Source organism: Sapajus apella, unplaced genomic scaffold, assembly GCF_009761245.1.
Source record: "Sapajus apella isolate SASKATOON/1434 unplaced genomic scaffold, GSC_monkey_1.0 scaffold69, whole genome shotgun sequence".
NCBI lineage: Eukaryota > Metazoa > Chordata > Mammalia > Primates > Cebidae > Sapajus > Sapajus apella.
In genome coordinates, this window is record NW_022437009.1 from 8,458,476 (window position 1) to 8,478,596 (window position 20,121).

Here is a 20,121-nt window from a genome sequence, read left to right on the forward strand (position 1 = left end):
TAGTAAAAATTACTTGATACTTTCCTGAAAAACAGCTTACTTTTAGTTCACTAAACAAAACATAAAAATCTCCCAACTTTTATGTACTGTGGAGATGTATATTCTAACAAATCTATTAAAGAATCCTTGCAATCAGATGGCTATTATTAATTAAAGTCTTACTGATACTAATTTATCACAATATTTAGTGAGGAAAAAATGTTTTAAATAATAAGAAAATAATAAAGTGAAAACATTTTAAGTTTTACAAAACAAAACATCACACATTCTAGTTTTTGTAATCACTTATAATATCACATAACATTCAGTTAAAATCAAACATCATCCTAAAAATAAATTAAACATCCTCCTTACAGGGACTATTCATTTAAATGAACTTGAAGTTTTTAAATGGCTTCTGTCTTCAAAAAACAAAGAAGACAATGGTAGTAGGTAAGGCTTTATCTAAGCAATCACAGGCTTACACAAAGGTCTAAGCCATAATGAGTTAATGCGCAAGCATAGGCTGTCATTTGTTTGCAGCTGTGATTCTGAGATAAAGGACTCAGTTTCCTACACATTCACAAAGCATTTATGTTAACTTTTGCATCAAAGAATAAAATCTCTAACCTAGTAAAATGGTAAACCTTGACACACAAAATAACCATTGTGATGTTAATTTTCATAAACACATCATGCAAAAAGCATACCACTACCATGAGGGAAAAAGTAGGTTTTGCACATTGACAGATGCAGACCCACAATCCAAAGTAAGGTAAACCTCTGTAATAAGCTTAACCTAGCTGTGGTGACAACCCAACTCCAAGGGAGGCTAGTGTCAGAAAACAGTCCTGTCTGAAATGCCTGGGTACTGACTACCACTTAAATTATATTTATTTGATTAGTTTTCATCCTAGTGGTGAGTGTAGTATTCCCGAGAGATTTTTCATTACAAACATAAACTCTTCCAGAACACTAAAAGCATTTGAGACTCTGACCTGACAGTATGTCCTATGAAAATATAAAAGCTCATAGTGTATTAGTTACTAACAGTATCAGAATCAACATTTAAAAATGTTAATAATGCTGTGAGTGGCTGTATTTAAAGAAAAAATAATCTCAGAAAAAATTAGCATTTTTAGAAACTAAGCACAGTTCTACTTTAAAAAGCAAAGTGTAACAATTCTTTTGCAAAGTTTGCTGATTTCTCATTAAGAAACCTACATGAATCCAGCAAAAACACTAGTTTTTTTTAAAAATCAGACGTTAATTCACAAATGTGTTACCTACTATAACATCTATTCTGATATTTTGAGCTATATTAGACCAAACCTCAGGAAAATGTATGTATAACTCTGAAGATATATAAGTAGAGAACTACAGAAACAAGCAGAAACAACACGGTATGATATATCTAAAATAAATATATTACCAGAAATGAAAAAAAAAGTATATCTTCTTTTTTTTTTTTTTTTTTTTGAGACAGAGTTTCGCTCTTGTTACCCAGGCTGGAGTGCAATGGCGCGATCTCGGCTCACCGCAACCTCCGCCTCCTGGGTTCAGGCAATTCTCCTGCCTCAGCCTCCTGAGTAGCTGGGATTACAGGCACGCGCCACCATGCCCAGCTAATTTTTTGTATTTTTAGTAGAGACGGGGTTTCACCATGTTGACCAGGATGGTCTCGATCTCTTGACCTCGTGATCCACCCGCCTCGGCCTCCCAAAGTGCTGGGATTACAGGCGTGAGCCACCGCGCCCGGCGTATGTCTTCTTTAAAAAGAATAAAAGCTTGATAGCAGAGAGAGTACAAGTCCAAAATATTTCAATCAATAGACCAAAGATTAAAAGGCATATTTGACAGAAGTGTTATGATTCCAAGTATTCCCAGAAAGCTCACAGCTCAATAGCTTGTTTGTTCACTATGCAACTTTGATGTGCTTTTGGAGTTCTGAATTACTGCCAGGCCCTAAAAGTCCTAAAAAACTTATACTATTCTAGACTACTTAAAATACACATAATTGTCTTTAAAAAAAAAAAAAAAAAAAAAAAAAAGATAAAAACCAAACACCTAGCCAAAATTCAACTGAGGCTTATCCACCTACTTATTAGAACATGTTATATATTTCCTGATATAAAGGTAATTAAAATCTGGTCCAATATCAGAGTAGGCAAATAAAGGAATGAAAAAAAAATAGAAAACACAGGGTACAGTGGCTCATGGCTATAATCTCAGACTCAGTGACTTAAGCCCAAGAGTTCAAGACCAGCATGGGCAACATAGCAAAACCTTGTCTCTACAAAAAATACAAAAAATTAGCCAGGCATGGTGGCATGCGCCCGTAGTCCCAGCTACCCAGGAGGCTAAGGTAGGAGAATCACCTGAGTGTGGTGAGCCATGATCCTGCTACTGCATTCCAGCCTAGGGGTAGGAATAAGATCCTGTCTCAAAAACAAAAACAAAAACAGAAAAAAAAAAAAAAAAAAAAAAAAAAACACACACACACAAAAAAGACCTACATATATAAAGTACTTTCAATTCTTAAATGACCCAGCAATTCTATTACAAATGGGAATTTATGCTACAGAAATAAAAAAGCAAACAAAGACATGCAAAAACAAAACAAAATGGGAAAGAAAAGATCCTTCCATAGAAGAATGGACAAATTACTATGTATCATATAGCTTAGAAGAATGAGGTAGAATTATACACAGTGATATGAGAAGATGACCAAAATCTCTAAGGCAAAACATCTTAGGCAAAAAAGGAACTTGCTATAGTTAAGGAAGAATATATTTTTCTGTTCTTAAAGATAGATATGACTATATAAATTAGTTATATGTAGTTTTTATATAAATTATATAGGTATTTATGTTAGGATATATGCAGAAAAAGGCTAGACAAAGATTCATTTTAATGGTGGCTGTTCTTGGGGAAAGGGACTTTCACTTTCTAAGTTATACGCACCAAAAAATATTAAAATGTACAGAATGAAGTATTTCTCCTTCTTGGAATTTATCCCAGGGAAATAATTAAGGATGTATCAAAGAAATCAACTATAATGATATTCATAGCATAACTTTTATAATAAAAAACTGAAAACTATAGAAAATCATTTAAATAAATGATGGCAAATTCACATAATGTAATACTATACGTCTATAGTATTTATCCATTAGAGATGATCCTGTTAAAAGATATTCATTTACCATGAAAAATTCACAAATGTTAAGAAAAAAAGGGAACATGAAGTATTCTGTATCTTATTTCATTTTTATCACAGAAAAGGCATACATGCATTGAACATCACTGAGAAAGATATACACCAAAATGTTAACAGGTTGTAACATAAAATTAAAGGTGATTTTTCTTTTAGCTTATCGCGTGCATTCTCAACAGGGGCAATATCACCACCAATAAGGTGAAAATTGGCTCTTCAGGGGCAAGAAAAAAAAAATGCTTACTCCTTTTAATGTATAAAGCACAGTTACACATACAATACATAGACAAATATACAGTTATATCTGTGGCATAAAATTTCATGAGCAGGACAATTAGAAAAAAATACCTAAAAAGGCTGAGAAATAATGTGTACAGTAATTGGTACTTTCTTATTTTTTCTACAATGAATCTGATATTAATCTTGAGTTTGACTTAAGTAGTCCATGTACCTTTAACTAACTGAAAAGGTAAAATGAAACATACCATGGAACGCCTTATAAGACATATTATGAATTTTCATTATTAAACACAAAATGTGCTTCCTTATTCCTATGGCTTTAAAAATGTAATACAAACCTATGAAAATATACAAAATAACAATAAATGTATATTTGTATAAAAGTATACAAAAAAACACTAAAAATGAAAATATAGAGAGAAATAAATTGAAAAAGTATCTCATTAGAATCATCTGGGGATCACCCACATGAGTAAAATACAGCACCCTAACCCTATCCCAGACCTACAAAATCAATATTTCTGCAAGTGGAGTTATGAGATATACCAGAGTAGCTTTTATTAAATGAAGCACACTTACGTCATCACACCACTCCATGGAAATATGAAATGCAGACATAAAATATATTTTAATTTGGCCTGGGAGATTTAAAAAACTATATACTGAAGTAATAGAAATAATCTAAGAGCCTAGAAATCCAGAAATTCCCAGTGAACTCACCCCTTTCCTTTAATGAATTCAAAGATTTACATTTCTTCACAAACTACCAAACACAACTTATTGTTCATTATCTCTACTGGGAGCAAGACATTGTGAAGAATAGAAAAGAAATGAGCAAAATTCATGAATTGCTACTAAAATAAACTTACTTTATTGCTGTAGTGTTGCAGAAAATCAAGAGTTTATCTAAATTTGCAAAAACCAGTATTAACTACTGGCTTTCTCTGGGCACTAAATTCACAAAGAAACAGTTTTTAATTCTATGATGAAAATTAAACAGGTAGAGAACAAAAGTCACTGTTGGGTAATAAAAACTGGGATACTGTCAGCTATACTCAAGTCTCTGGTTAACAGACTTGTTCAGCACGTCAGCCTTGAATTCAAAATTTTGCCTATACCAGATTATAAATTTCTCATGCTAAATACTTTAGGTCTAAACTGTTAAGTCATGAATGCCAAAGATTTACTGTATATATAAACAATGAAAATACTTAAGTGAGGAGCCAACCCCACTTAACTAATGGGGAATACACAGGGTTGACCAAAATAGGGGATACACGGCATATTGTTCCAGTCCCTAGGAATCTTTTACTTCAGTTTCATAGAAACATCAATGCTGGCCAGGCATAGCGGCTCACACCAGTAATTCCAACTCTTTGGAAGGCTGAGATGGGGGATCATCTGAGGTGAGAGGTCAGTTCAGGACTAGCCTGGCCAATATGGTGAAACCCCATCTCTACTAAAAATACAAAAATGAGCCGGGCATGGTGGCACATGCCTACAATCCCAGCTAGTTGGGAGGCTGAGGCACAAGAATTGCTTGAACCAGAGAGGTGGAGGTTGCAGTGAGCTGAGATTGCAGCCTGGGTGACAGAGTGAGACTGTCTCAGAAACAAAACAAAACAAAACAAAACACAAAGGAAACAAAGAAACATCAATGCCAACTTTTGCGTAATAGCAGCAACAATTTTAAGTGCTTCGTGTACATCAGGCATGCTTATTTAATCCTCAAACAAATCTAAGATATAGATATTGTTCTTTCTCCATTGACAGATGAGAAAACTGAGAAAAAAAACTGGTAGGTACTATACCCAAATTTCTGCCAAATGTTTTGCCTGCTGACCGCAAATACAAATGACCAAATAGTCAAAGCAAGATTTTGCATACCATTTATATAAATAAGTATCCTATAATTAAACACTTATCCATAAAACAGCATATGATGTAACTGAAACAAATCTGAGTTAGAAAAATCAAAAGGTTTCCAAGGCAAGGTACAAACAGTACAAAACTTTTCCTATTTCTCTCATCCCCATTCCCAGAAAATGGCAACTTAATTTTGTGTCTGTTTTAGTTTTAAAGGAAAAATATTTATTGTAACATAAAATTCCATTTCAGAAATTCTATTTATTATTTGTAAAACCTTTAACTCATTTTATCACCTAAGAATCTTTATCTTTAAAAGCTTTATTAAGCTTAATTTCATATTCTATAATGAATTCATTTTAGAACTTTTAGTTTGATTATAAAATATATGAACAATGTAAAGTTCATAAAATAAAAGGCTTAACAAGGGAAATAAAATATCATCTACAACCCACACACCAGAGATAACAATCTAGGTCTTTTGGTGTGTTTCCTTTTAACCTATATTCTATACATGAATAGATACATATTTTAAAAATAAGTACTAAAATTATACTATGTAAACATTGGTAATCTGCATTTAACAAAGTAACAATTAAAAACTTTTTAAAAATAGTGCAGAAAAATGCAATTTTATGATTGATTTTCTATAAAACACTTTGGCCTACATAACTAAAAATCAGTTTATTATATTGTAAAAATTAACCAGGGTGGGAAGAGACAGTTGGTCCTGTATATAAAGGGCACTCTCTCAAATATTTCAATGTTGTTAAAAATCATCTTTAAATTTTACTGATGAAATAGTCATTTTCTTTGCACTATTAAAAAACTTTATATGTCCATCTTTGGTGTGCCAACATACAGGGGTAATAAACGTGTAGTTATGGGAGTGTTGTTATAGATACAAAAAAGATCAAAACTGACCAAAAGTTCAGCCCAGCACACTAGAACTTAAGCAGAGTCAGCTGAGAAAACCACAAAGCAATGATTCTTTATATCCAGTATCTAAGTCCTACTATAGCTTATGTACACATGTAGGCAGATGGCACTGAGTGGTGACACAATCTCAAGTCTGTGCTGTTGGGACAGCCGTCCAAGTCTTGAGGCATAATGGGAATAACAGGATGAGTACATCACCTAAACCCTCCTCTCCATGGTTTCTACCGCAGATTTTGGTTGGTTCTTTAATTATAATGCTGTCATATTATAAATGCTGTAACATTTGAGTGAAATACTACTCAGAAGTTACTAAGCAGTAATTTAAAACTCAAAGGGATGTTTTACAAATGAGGGTGGTCCTTGGTGTGAAACTCAGTCTTCAAAAGACACAGAAACTTTTTTAAAAGAGTATATACTGTTTGACTAATTTCGAGTTACTAAATCCCAGGCTTCCTACCATTTGAATGTAAAAGAAACACTAACAAAATAACCTAATATCTGAAAATCTAAATATGCAAATAAATGTGGCTCTGATTATAAGAGTCTCCCTCCGAAATCACTTGCCCACGGTTTTTCTTAAGTTAATCTGATAGCCTTAAATAATCCCATCAATTTTTACAGATACACATCTACAGAGCAAATTGATACTTGCACTTTATATGCCAAACAATTTTCTGAAGCATGAAAACTTCGTGCCAGGGGTTATGTATGTCATTACTAAATCAACTGTATGATTAGAATGAAAAACAGCAGGGTGCAACATTAGAGCAGTCTAAAAGCTGTCATATAGAAATCCAGGAGGAAAATTTAAAAACCAACACTTCAAGGATACCAAGTACCAAAATATATCAAGTTACCTTTTGTAGACCTGTCATAACTTAAGTCTCAGACAACTGAGAAACAAATTTTAAAATATGTTCCTTCCTCACAACACTCTTCATTAGATCTAGGTATACTGGTCCTTCCAACTCAAACCAACAAGACAGATCGCATACCTTATGAAGTAGTAATTATACTGCCAAAAATGTTGACAGATTGATCATATGCTCTCTGAAGGTCCCTGTAGGCTGCAATATCTAATCCAAAATACTCCTTCAACAAAATTTACCTCCTCCTGGCCCTCATTCCATCAATTTCATTTCTCTTTTTTGAGAAAATAAATTCCTTTTCCACCATCTAGCACATCAACTTCCATGTGTTATTCCCCTATGGTAAATTCTGTATCATAATTATGTTCCTTTCTCAACCTTACTCTGATTTATTTCAATTTCTCGATTACCTACATTTACTTTCATCCTTTAGATATCCATTACTATGTGACATTCATTTAAAAGAATACTAAACTTAAAATTTATTAGGATATTATTTTGAAGGATTAGAAACTTTATAAACACAGGGTTTAGCGATCTCATACATCTATTCTGCCTGGGTACAGACATTAGTTAAAACGACCAAACAAACAAACAAAAAACCTTCATTTATCCTACTAACCATTAAATGCCCCAGAATTAGCAGTTCATATTTCTTAGCAACAAATCATACACTTTGATATTCTAATAGAAGACAGAAACAAATACATGCCACCACCCCTGCCCCACTCCCCACAGACTGTGATAGATATTAGGTAGACAACTCACATTGGCTACATAAACATTTACACTACTGTTATTCCATCACCTCATTTCAGAATGCTATAGCAAATTTTTAAACAGTTACAAAAAAAAAATTAAGATAAAAACAGAACCAAAAAATATTATTGATAATGAATACTACGGTGCAAAGCAGACTTTTTCTTTTTTTAAAGCTGATAACTTTACAAGTTACTCAGTTGACAAAGCCTAAGAGAAAATTACACTTTGTAAGCATTTGGTCTTTATTTCTCTCCTCAGGATTTTGTCCATATGATTTATGGAGAAAAAAAAAAAAAAGACAGATGAAGTCACTTTATTTCTGAAGAAATTTTCTAGACTCATTTAGGAGAAAAATTTAGGTGTGATACAGGAGTATAGAGACAGAGGCAGTCTCCTGCCATTTATTCATTCATGTTTACATTTAAGCAAGATACAAATATGTATTGATCACCTATTTTCTGCTTTGTATTGCAAAAGTCCTTTTTTCTGGAAGTTTACTATCCACATGATCCTCTATAATTAGAGCTGTGTAAATTTTTACAAATTATATAATTACTTTGAGTTTCATCACCTGTAAAAAGCTGAACAATAACAATACCTACTTTACAGATTTACTACACAAATTAAATAGGATGTAAAATGTCTATGCTCAAAAAAATAGGAGCTCCCTTCTCCCTTGTAGGTCCCCTACAGATTAGGACATTCATCAGTGGCTCCCAACCTTTCTATTAAAAAATCTCTATTCTCTTCCATGGATTTCACGTCTTTAAAGATTTTTGTCTACCAATTGCATTGACATCTTATTAATCAGATAAGTAAAAGCTAGTCAAAATTCTCAAATTGCCAAAGACTTAAAATCTAAAAAAAATCCAATGCTAGAATCTTGAAGGGATAAGTACAATACTTTATTTCCTTAACAATCTGCAAATCACTACAATCTATATTAATGATTTGAGTCAATATGATCACTGGTCAAAGAAAAGATACATAATATTTTACCTGTATAAATCTATTTAGAGTAAATGCACAATTTTTCTTTGACTTTTTTTAATACTAGTAATCATTCACTTCTCTCTTCGCAGATCACTGGGAAAAACAAAATTTAAGGACCATAAATCGGTGATTTTGTATGTCTAGAGAAACTACTGGTTACCCTACAGATTTAAGTGGGTATTATTAGTAACACCATCTTCAAATTAACAGGTTACATAGATTTACCAATAAAGAGAAATAATGCTATCCAGTGAGTTGTTTCCTATCAACCTCATCTACCAGGCTTTTCCTAGCCTTGTGACATCTTGTTCTTCCTCAAACATGACTACCCGCCGCTTCTACCTTTAGGCCTTTGTACCAAGTGGGCCCTCTGCCTGGTTCACTCTTCTTGTATACTGTTATGTGTCTGGCATTTTGTAATTCAGGTGCCACATTAAATATCATCATCTGTCAGCTTTTCCACAATACTCAATTTAAACCCTTTCATCATTCTCTACCATTTCATCTTGCTATAGTTTCTTCACGGCATTTGGGACCTCTGAAATTATCTTATTTACTTGTTTACTGTTTCTCTCTACTATCATCAACCCTTCAGTGGTATATAAAAATTACTATGAAAGCATGTCTTATTCACTGATAAATCTCTGGTTCCTAGAATAGTACCAAGCACTCAATAATTGCTCAATAAATACGTGTTGGATGACTGACCAAACTGTTTATTATTACTGTAGGGAACGATTGATTTCTTAGTCAATAATTTATATTTAGCATTCAAAACTGCTGATTCAAAAGGTGTATGAAAAAAATCTTCTGATAAAGAAAAATATTTATTAAATATTAAAACATAATATTCTATTCAACTAGTAGGCTTCATTTTATTTTATTTTAATCCTTTGGGATAGAAGGCTACAAAAGTCTATTCATGTTTCAAGCACTTCGTATGTCACCTCATGTAAAAATTAAATGAACTATCTTATAACAGTATACCATGAACTGCTAGCTACTTAGTTTAATAATTTATTTTTTTCTGCCAAGATACAAACATCTGCTGGGCGTGGTGGCTCACGCCTGTAATTCCAGCACTTTGGGAGGCCAAGGCGGGTGGATCACGAGGTCAAGAGACCAAGACCATCCTGGTCAACATGGTGAAACCCCGTCTCTACTAAAATTACAAAAAATTAGCTGGGCATGGTGGCGCGTGCCTGTAATCCCAGCTACTCGGGAGGCTGAGGCAGAAGACTTGCCTGAACCCGGGAGGCGGAGGTTGCGGTGAGCCGAGATCGCGCCATTGCACTCCAGCCTGGTAACAAGAGTGAAACTCCGTCTCACAAAAAAAAAAAAAAAAAAAAAGATACAAACATCTTCCTAAAAATGTAAGACAACAGGCCATCATAGTCACAATGCCACAATGGCCCAAACTATGGACTATGCTATTCTCTCAGCTATAGTTTAAGGAATAGGGGTGACGGGGAGAGAATGATAGTAGTTCAGATTTCATCTGGACAAACAGGCAGAAGTATCCTAAAACCTATTCAAAAGACTCTTATAGTTTGTGACATTAAATCATTGTTTTGAATTTGAATATCTGAGGTCCCTTCAGTAAATGAAATTTCATTCAGCTGACCAGATCTGGGCTTTTGCAGGTTCACAAAGGAAAAACACAATATTTGTTTGAAAAAAAAAAAAAAAAAAGTCATATGCACACAATCCCCAACACTATGAGCTACATTTGCTTATTAATTCAAAAATATTTTCAAGGATACATTTTTTTTTTTTTTAAAAGATGGGGTTTCACCATATTGGTCAGGCTGGTCTTGAACTGCTGACTTCAGGTGATCCACCCACCTCAGCCTCCCAAAGTGCTGGGTGGGATTACAGGCGTGAGCCACCGCACCTGGCAAGGATACTTTTAAAGGGAAGAGATTTGAATAAAAATAATGATTTTATTTCTGAATGTAGGCAATATTTGGAAACTAAAAGAAACATTAAGAAAGATATGACAAACGCCCGGGCGCGGTGGCTCACGCCTGTAATCCTAGCACTTTGGGAGGCCGAGGTAGGTGGATCACCTGGGGTCAGGAGTTCAAGACCAGCCTGGCTATCATGGTGAAACCCCATCTTAAAAAAAAAAAAAAAAAGAAAGGTATGACAACTGACTGCTTTAAAAAAGATGCAACATCTTAGAAGTATCACAACCCTATATTTTTTTAATTGGGGGTTGCTTCTTTTCTCTACTGGAAGACAGCAAGCAGACAATTCACAGTTCATGTGAGTTTACTTATCAGTCAAAAAGAAATACTATTAATATCAATCTCTGACTAACTTGCTTTCTATTATTCAGTCAAGCGGAAAATATGAGTAGAGCTCTAGTCAGGTACTAGAATGACTAAAAATAGCATCTGCAAATTCTTTTTTTAATTAGGAAAATGCATGGGTGAGGGAGAAAACAGGAATGTTAAAAGTAATGTTTTTCTAAAGATCATACACCCAATTTCCCATTTTTTTTGCTTCTATATTTTACTTAGAAGCTGCTTAACAATCAAGAAGTCTGTATTTCACTTTTCATCACCTCGGCTCACATAACTGGTGTTTTTAAAGTCCTACAGCAATCAAGAATGCTACAAAAACCACATGCAGAAGAATTTCACCTTACAGTAAAGAGTTTTAAGATAACATCTCCTGAAACACAAAGTCTAAAAGCGAGGATATCCTGTTAACCAAGAACTCAAAACACTAAATAAAATTTCTCTAGGAGACTATGCATATATATATTTTAAATGCATAAATATATGCTTTTTACTGATAAAGATCATAGGAATCTTGGAATGTTTTATCCCTCAGTTTTTAAAATGGTAGTAACACCCAAAGTGTACTGAAGTCACATTCTTCTCTCAAAGGCTGCCTAACTGCATGTACGCCTAGGCTATTTCTTTTGAATTTAATCTCCAAATTGGTTCCACAGATCTTCACAACCATGAAGCCTAAGCACTTCCCCCAAAAACCTCCCTGTTTTCCTTTAAACCCTCAGATCTTATCTTACCTGTGTTACTATTAATCCAGATTCCCTGTCTTCAATCTTTTCCTTCCTCAATTCATTCTGTACTCTATAAGCAAATTTATTGCTTTTTGATGAATGCTTTTATTAAGTCATCTCCCACATACCAAAACTTGTACTCCCAAAAAAGTCTACACTGCTCAACCTATCATTCAATGGCTTAGAAAGTCTAGCCAATCTCTGCATTTCTCCCTTATCTCCATATTTTCTAACTATACAAAAGCCCAGGCTTCTGTCAAATTAATCACCTGTCCTCCAACTTCTCCTGAACTTTCTTTCTATCTTGGCACATGCCATTCCTGCCACAAAGAATGCCCACCATTCCCCTCCTGTTGCCACTGCTCACCACAGTCATTTGCATTTCTGTATTTATGCATGTAAACAAGAACACAAAACTGAGATATTTCTTGCCCTTGAGGAGGCTGGCAGAAAAAAACAAATTTAATGAAACTAGCTAGTTTTTATTAAATACTTATGTGCCAAGTGGTCTCACACATTATTTCTAATCCTTTTAACCATCCTACGAGATAGATATTAATATTCTCCTTTTATCAAAACAAGGAAGTCAAGGTTTAGAAAAATCAAATCGTATATATATTTAGCAGTTGCCTCAAATCACGTACTTGATAAGAGGCAAAGCAAGGACATGAACCCGGGCTGCCTAACTCCAGAGCTACTGCTCTAAAAACTAACAGATTTTTTTGTTTTTTCACAGTCAGAACCATGTGACTACCCCCTTCATCTATCTGAAATAACCTAGTTTTACATAATATTTCTACTTATACTATACAACAAGCTTTCTCATGTTTGTCATTTTAATAAAAGAACATTAAAATTCTAGCTCTCCAAAAAAAATTTTAAAAAACAATGCTCAAATTGCAACTTTAATCTGTAATTTTTTTTTTTTTTTTTTTTTTTGGTCACAGATTACTTTTACCTAAAATATTTCTAAAGAAACTCATTTCAATAAACTTTCTGGAAGATAACTACAAATTTCTTTCATACACTATGATGGTTTTACAAATTATTAGTAATATGAGGATTTTTGCTATTACCACCCAAGAATGTAACAGTTATCTATCACATTGGCAAAGATTGTAAAAACTGACCTACTCAATGCCATTGAAGGTGCAGTGAGACACACACTCTTATACACAGGGTAACCACCCCCTGATCCAGTTATCCCACTTCTGGGAATCTATCCTACAGGAAGAAAAAAGACAAAGATGCAATCAAAGATAAATGTACAAAAATGTCTGTTCCAGTGCTATTTAAAATAGTAATATTATAAAGAACCAACCTTAAAGTCTCACACTAGGAGACCAACATCCCATTCAGAAAAAAAAAGTAGGATCAAAACAGTATATATAAAGCTATAATTCTAATTTTCATTTAAAAAAATTAGAAATCTGTACATGCAAGGAAAAAACTGGAAAAATTCACATTAAAATGTCAGTGGTAACTTTTTCTGGATCATGGGGTCATAGACATTTTCAATTTCTTCTTTATACTTAACATTCTTTTCCACAGTTTGCCACAGTATAACATGAATTACATTAATCAGAACAAAAACAAATGTTTAAGCAGCTATAACCCCTGTAATGATCCTGAACCTAACAAGGGCATATTACTTGGAATAAGAAATACATCTCCTAGTGCAAAGAAAACGTCAGACTTGTTTTCCAGCTTCTATTATGCTCACCTTTACTTTTAAGTTGTGTAAAGAATGTCATCCAAAACTGAGTAGTGCCTGTATTTATCAAACTGCACAAGGCCCACTTTCTAAAAGTCAGCCAAGGCTCCAAAAGAAAGAATCACAGTTAAATGGACTATTGTATTATATATGTCTACTGAGAATAACACATGTCCAATTAATCCTAACTCAAAACATGCAAAATGGAAAAACCAGAAAAATTACTCTCATTTTGCAAACTAACTAAATATATCATTGTTGCCTTATAAGCACATCATAATTAAGTCAGAAGAGAAGAGAATCTTGAAAATAAAACTGGCAAGCTAACAACATTCACTAAAAATGCACATTTATGCATGTTGTCTATTTGTACATTTCTGTCCTAGCAGATAGTTGACTTTAGTGGCAAAGGATGATTTTAATCAGTTTAGAAAAAAATATTAGCATGCCATTCTATAAAACAACTTCTGACATTAAACAGAGAATTGAAATTGATAGCTGAACCAGAAAACAACTTCCCTACAATGTGGTGTGTATATACATGCATGTGTGTGTGTGTGTGTAAATATATATACGTATACATATGCAGAAAAGCTATTTACAAACAAATATGTCTTGGACTTAAGTAAAATAGGGAGTAAAGCAAACAATTCTTATTTAACTCTATTTTAAACAACTGGGAAACTGGTTTGGTCTAAGAAGCTGTTAGAAAATAAGACCACGGAAATGCTGTTCACTGGCCAGGCGTGGTGGCTCATGCCTGTAATCCAAGCACTTTGGAGGCCAAGGTGGGCGGATCACCTGAGGTCGGGAGTCCAAGGCAAGCCTGACCAACATGGTGAAACCCCGTCTTAAAAAAAAAATTAAAAATTAAAAAAATTTTAAAAAAAGAAACAGCTGTTCACTGACTAACAGAATTTGAAATGTTCACAATTTATTCTACTTAAAAAATGAATATCATTCTATTTTCACTCTATCATGAAAATACAACCTTGATTTATAAAACATGATAGGCTATGACAAACAAAATAAACTGCTAGACTATAAATTCCTTAAAGCAGAAACTACACCTTCACACTTCAGTATCCATCAAAGAGCCTAATCTGGGGTTACTCAAACATCTGTTCAATGACTGAATCTGAAATCTATCAATGAAATCATGAATTAACTGTGGTGGCACACGCTTATAGTCCCAGTTACTCAGGAGGCTAAGGCAGGAGGATAGCTTGAGTCCAGGAGGAGGAGACCAGTGTGGGTGATATAGCAAGACTCTGAAAGAAAAAGGGAAATGGAAAGAAAAAAGAAAGGAAGTTAAAGAAAAGAAGGAGAGGAGGGGAGGGAAGGGGAGAGGGAAATTATGCAACTTTTTCACAAGCATAAGATGGAATTTAAACGGTAGCTCAAAGGCATCAATAGATTTGGGCTAGATTGTTAACTGTGTAAAACTGAAAGATTAGTGTTAAATTTCAGCTGCTACAATATTTAACTTAGTGCCTTCTTGCTTAATGTTTTATGATATAGCCAACTTGTCTAGAATAGAATTTTAAAATATCACTGAAAATACAGTGAGTGAATTTACTCTCTGGATTACACATCTGACATATCTAAAATGTACTGTCGGCAATAAGAGATTTCCACTATTAGAGTCATATAAACTGCATTTGGGATACGTCCAAATAGTTGTATCCAGTTCTTTGTGCCTCTTTTTATAGTTTTGTCTTTGCTAAAGACAAAAACCAAACAAACAAAAAAGAAAACAGCTAAAAAAATAAAAACAAAAACAAAACCACAGTCCTATCATGAACAAAATTATCTTTTGCATCCAGAATAAGTGGGTACAGCACTGTACTGCAAAAAAAAAAAAAAAAAAAAAAAAAAAAAAGTGAATGAGTAACATGTTATAGGTGTATACAACTATGAGTTCAAGGTAAGGCACTTCAAGTTTTAATTAACCCAGCAGTATCTTTTATTAGTTTTTTTAGTTTAATAGACTGCTATTCTTATGAAATATAGCCTTATTTAAATACATTCCAACATTAAAACATATGATTACATATTCAATTTTAAATTTGGTTAACTTAAACACTTTGAACCACTCTATCAGTGTGAACTAAATAGGTTAGAGACAAGGAACATTGGGAAAATGAGTGATTTATAAAGAAATTTTTTTCTCAGGTTTATCAAACCTAAATTTATATAGCCTAAGTAAATAAGTCATTAGTGCTTTTCTTTTTCTTTTTCTTTTTTTTTTTTTTTTTTTGAGATGGAGTCTAGCTCTGTCATCCAGGCTGGAGTGCAGTGGCAAGATCTCAGCTCACTGCAACCTCTGCTTCCCGGATTCAAGGAATTCTCCTGCCTCAGCCTCCCAAGTAGCTGGGATTACAGCTGCGCGCTACCACACCCCACCAATTTTTTAATATTTTTGGTAGAGATGGGGTTTCATCATGTTGGCCAGGCTGGTCTTGAACTCCTCACCTCAAGTGATCCGCCTGCCTTGGCCTCCCAAAGTGCTGGGATTATAGGCATGAGCCACCGCGCCCAGCCAATTAGTGCTTTTAAAAAAGCGATTGATGGGCCGGGCGTGGTGGCTCAAGCCTGTAATCCCAGCACTTTGGGAGGCCGAGGCGGGTGGATCACGAGGTCAAGAGATCGAGACCATCCTGGTCAACATGGTGAAACCCCGTCTCTACTAAAAATACAAAACATTAGCTGGGCATGGTGGCGCGTGCCTGTAAGCCCAGCTGCTCAGGAGGCTGAGGCAGGAGAATTGCCTGAACCCAGGAGGCGGAGGTTGCGGTGAGCCGAGATCGCGCCATTGCACTCCAGCCTGGGTAACAAGAGCGAAACTCCGTCTCAAAAAAAAAAAAAAAAAATTGATATTGCTTGTCATTACTTGAGGCGAATACATAGGCTGTGAGCATGCCTGAGCCAGCGAAGTCCGCTCCCGCCCCGAAGAAGGGCTCCAAGAAGGCGGTGACCAAGGCGCAGAAGGACGGCAAGAAGCGCAAGCGCAGCCGCAAGGAGAGCTACTCCGTGTACGTGTACAAGGTGCTGAAGCAGGTGCACCCCGACACCGGCATCTCCTCCAAGGCCATGGGCATCATGAACTCCTTCGTCAACGACATCTTGGAGCGCATCGCGGGCGAGGCTTCCCGCCTGGCGCATTACAACAAGCGCTCGACCATCACCTCCAGGGAGATCCAGACAGCCGTGCGCCTGCTGCTGCCCGGGGAGCTGGCCAAGCATGCGGTGTCCGAGGGCACCAAGGCCGTCACCAAGTATACCAGCTCTAAAAGACCTAACACCATAAAAACCCTAGAAGAAAATCTAGGCAAAACCATTCAGGACGTAGGTGTAGGCAAGGACTTCATGACCAAAACACCAAAAGCATTGACAACAAAAGCCAAAATAGACAAATGGGACCTAATCAAACTCCACAGCTTCTGTACGGCAAAAGAAACAATCATTAGAGTGAGTCGGCAACCAACAGATTGGGAAAAAATTTTTGCAGTTTACCCATCTGACAAAGGGCTGATATCCAGAATTTACAAAGAACTAAAACAGATTTACAAGAAAAAAACTAACAAGCCCATTCAAAAGTGGGCAAAGGATATGAACAGACACTTTACAAAAGAAGACATACGTGAGGCCAACAAACATATGAAAAAATGCTCATCATCACTGGTCATCAGAAAAATGCAAATCACAACTACTCTGAGATACCATCTCACGCCGGTTAGAATGGCGATCATTAAAAAATCTGGAGACAACAGATGCTGGAGAGGATGTGGAGAAATAGGAACACTTTTACACTGTTGGTGGGAGTGTAAATTAGTTCAACCATTGTGGAAGACAGTGTGGCGATTCCTCAAGGACCTAGAAATAGAAACACCATTTGACCCAGCAATCCCATTACTGGGTATATATCCAAAGGATTACAAATTGTTCTACTATAAGGACACGTGCACACGAATGTTCATTGCAGCACTGTTTACAATAGCAAAGACCTGGAACCAACCCAAATGCCCATCGACGATACACTGGATAGGGAAAATGTGGCACATATACACCATGGAATATTATGCAGCCATCAAAAACGATGAGTTTGGGTCCTTTGTAGGGACATGGATGAACCTGGAAACCATCATTCTCAGCAAACTGACAGAAGAGCAGAAGATCAAACACCGCATGTTCTCACTCATAGGCGGGTGTTGAACAATGAGAACACATGGACACAGGGAGGGGAGCACTACACACTGGGGTCAGTTGGGGGGAAATAGGGGAGGGACGGTGGGGGGTGGGAAGCTGGGGAGAGATAGCAGGGGGAGAAATGCCAGATGTAGGTGATGGGGAAGAAGGCAGCAAATCACACTGCCATGTGTGTTCCTATGCAACAATTTTGCATGTTCTTCACATGTACCCCAAAACCTAAAATGCAATAAAATAAATAAATGGGAAAAAAAAAAGCGATTAACTTGTCTACTGATTGGCGTTTATTTCATAAAGCATTTAATTTTTCATGTGTACATCATACACTTCTGAAAATTTTATTAAAAGAATTTTTTTAAACCACTTATAAAAACACACTATTTCCTGTTTCAACTCTACCTTAGTAACCATACACAATTTCCTTTTCTTCATTGGTGCATGTGTATATGCATATTTGTACCTTCTACCTCTAAAAGGCTTATTTTCAAGCAGAAATGAGAGTGTGGCATGGTTCTCTGTTGAACTGCTTTGTTGATCAGAACATCATGAGAGTGAACAAAGCTAAGCTAAGCTTATAGGTGCAATACTCACCTGGATCATTTAACTTTGATACAAAGTGCCCTCTTAACTATTTATCTCACAACTGTGTGCAGGGGACTGAGAGAATGTGAATTATGCAGTGCAAATCTACACCACTGGTACAAAAGTTTCAAAACGTAAGTGAGCTAATATTAACATTATCTTTGTATATGAAAAACTGAAAAGCAGATTAAAAACTACTGGTTTTTTTTTGAGACAGGGTCTCGCTCGTTCGCCCAGACTTAAGTGCAATGGTGCAATCTCAGCTCACTGCAACCTCTGCGTCCCAGGTTCAAGCGATTCTCTTGTCTCAGCCTACTGAGCAGCTGGGATTACAGGCGCCTGCCACTTCGCCTGGCTAATTTTTTTGTAGTTTTTAGTAGAGACGGGGTTTCACCATCTTGGTCAGGCTGGTCTTGAACTCCTAATCCACCCGCCTCGGCCTCCCAAGTGCTGCATTACAGGCGTGAGCCACCATGCCCAGCCTAAAACTACTGCTTATAATCCCCAAACTTCACGCACACGATTAAAGAAAAAATGGACACTTCATCAGTCTCAGTAACATACTAAAGCTTAAATATTTTTGTTTAATGCTAATCTCCATAAGATATGAATCTGGCATTAAGTAACGCAGCAATTAAATTACACCAGAATAAGCAAAAAATACTTGGAAATATGCTGTAACTCTTCTTAAAACTGATTAGGCCTAATCAATTAATTATTATACCCAATTAATTTGAAAAGGGACATCACGAACAAGTAAACTTACATTCACAATTTCAAATGTATCCCAATATTAAAATATAAACGCTTTACATTAGTTACTTTTGACCATCTAAAATAAGAGAACTTTAGAATCAGGAGATTAGAAATTATCTGAGGTTCAATGAACATTTACGGTGTCCCTACCATGCCAGGAACACAGCAAGGTGCTTTCAAGGAACTCAAGTGGTTTAACCCACTCCTCTGTATAGATGTCAAAGCTCCTCAACTATGCCAAATCAAGCCATCTAGAACCAGAACCAGAAATTCTGGGCAAAGCCCTCAGTGGTATAATTTTCTATCAAAACAGACTCGTATCATCAACCCCTATAAACCAAGTAAAATTACAAAGATGCAATGTTAACCTATTTAACAAAAACAGTAGTCTTTTTTTTTTTAACAACTATAAAGAATTACAATTAAAATTCAACTGTGAGTCTTCAACTAAGTACCTATATAATTTACTGCAAAGAACAAAACATGGGGCTGTCACAGCTATGAAATTCTAAAAACATCAAACAAAACAGAAATTAAATGAATTACAGATAACCACTAAAAATCCCTTTGTTGATGCGCACAGTGGCTCATGCCTGTAATACCAGCACTTTGGGAGGCCAAGGTGGCCAGATCACTTGAGGTCAGGAGTTTGAGGTCAGCCTGGCCAACATGGTGAAACCCCATCTCTACTAAAAATTAAAAAAAAAAAAAAAAAAAAAAATTGATAGGCCAGGCGCGGTGGCTCTAGCCTGTAATCCCAGCACTTTGAGAGGCCGAGGTGGGCGGATCACCTGAGGTCAGGAGTTCGAGACCAGCCTGGCCAACACGGAGAAACCCCATCTCTTAAAAAAAAAAAAAAAAAAAAAAAATATATATATATATATATATATATATAAAATAATAATAAATTTTTAAAAATTGGCTGGGCGTGGTGGTGGACACGTGTTATCCCAGCTACTCA

The 20,121-nt window shown here is 35.6% G+C and overlaps 2 protein-coding genes across 3 annotated transcripts in view; one reads left to right on the forward strand and one right to left on the reverse strand.

Moving 5' to 3' along the window:
• RAP1A (RAP1A, member of RAS oncogene family) overlaps nt 1-20,121 on the reverse strand; it is an 86,180-nt gene that overhangs the window by 63,116 nt on the left and 2,943 nt on the right. The window contains exon 1 of one of the 2 annotated variants that reach the window (XM_032249764.1): nt 13,030-13,058. The exons of the other annotated variant lie outside the window; for it this stretch is intronic. Coding sequence (XP_032105655.1) covers nt 13,030-13,043 — 14 coding nt within the window. The 5' untranslated portion in view covers nt 13,044-13,058. Of the gene's footprint in view, nt 1-13,029; nt 13,059-20,121 lie in introns of those variants that run through there. 2 annotated transcript variants of the gene reach the window in all.
• On the forward strand, nt 16,485-18,387 carry LOC116531211 (histone H2B type 1-like). Its single transcript, XM_032249925.1, has 2 exons — nt 16,485-17,028; nt 18,362-18,387. Exons 1-2 carry the CDS (start codon nt 16,533-16,535, stop codon nt 18,385-18,387), a joined length of 522 nt encoding a protein of 173 aa, XP_032105816.1. The 5' UTR covers nt 16,485-16,532.

Excerpts from the sequence above, each read along its gene's own strand:
- LOC116531211 (XM_032249925.1), top strand. The coding sequence starts at position 16,533 with ATGCCTGAGCCAGCGAAGTCCGCTCCCGCCCCGAAGAAGGGCTCCAAG. Across the intron at positions 17,029-18,361 it reads AACAAAAGCCAAAATAGACA|AACATCATGAGAGTGAACAA; the intron begins AATGGGACCTAA and ends TTTGTTGATCAG.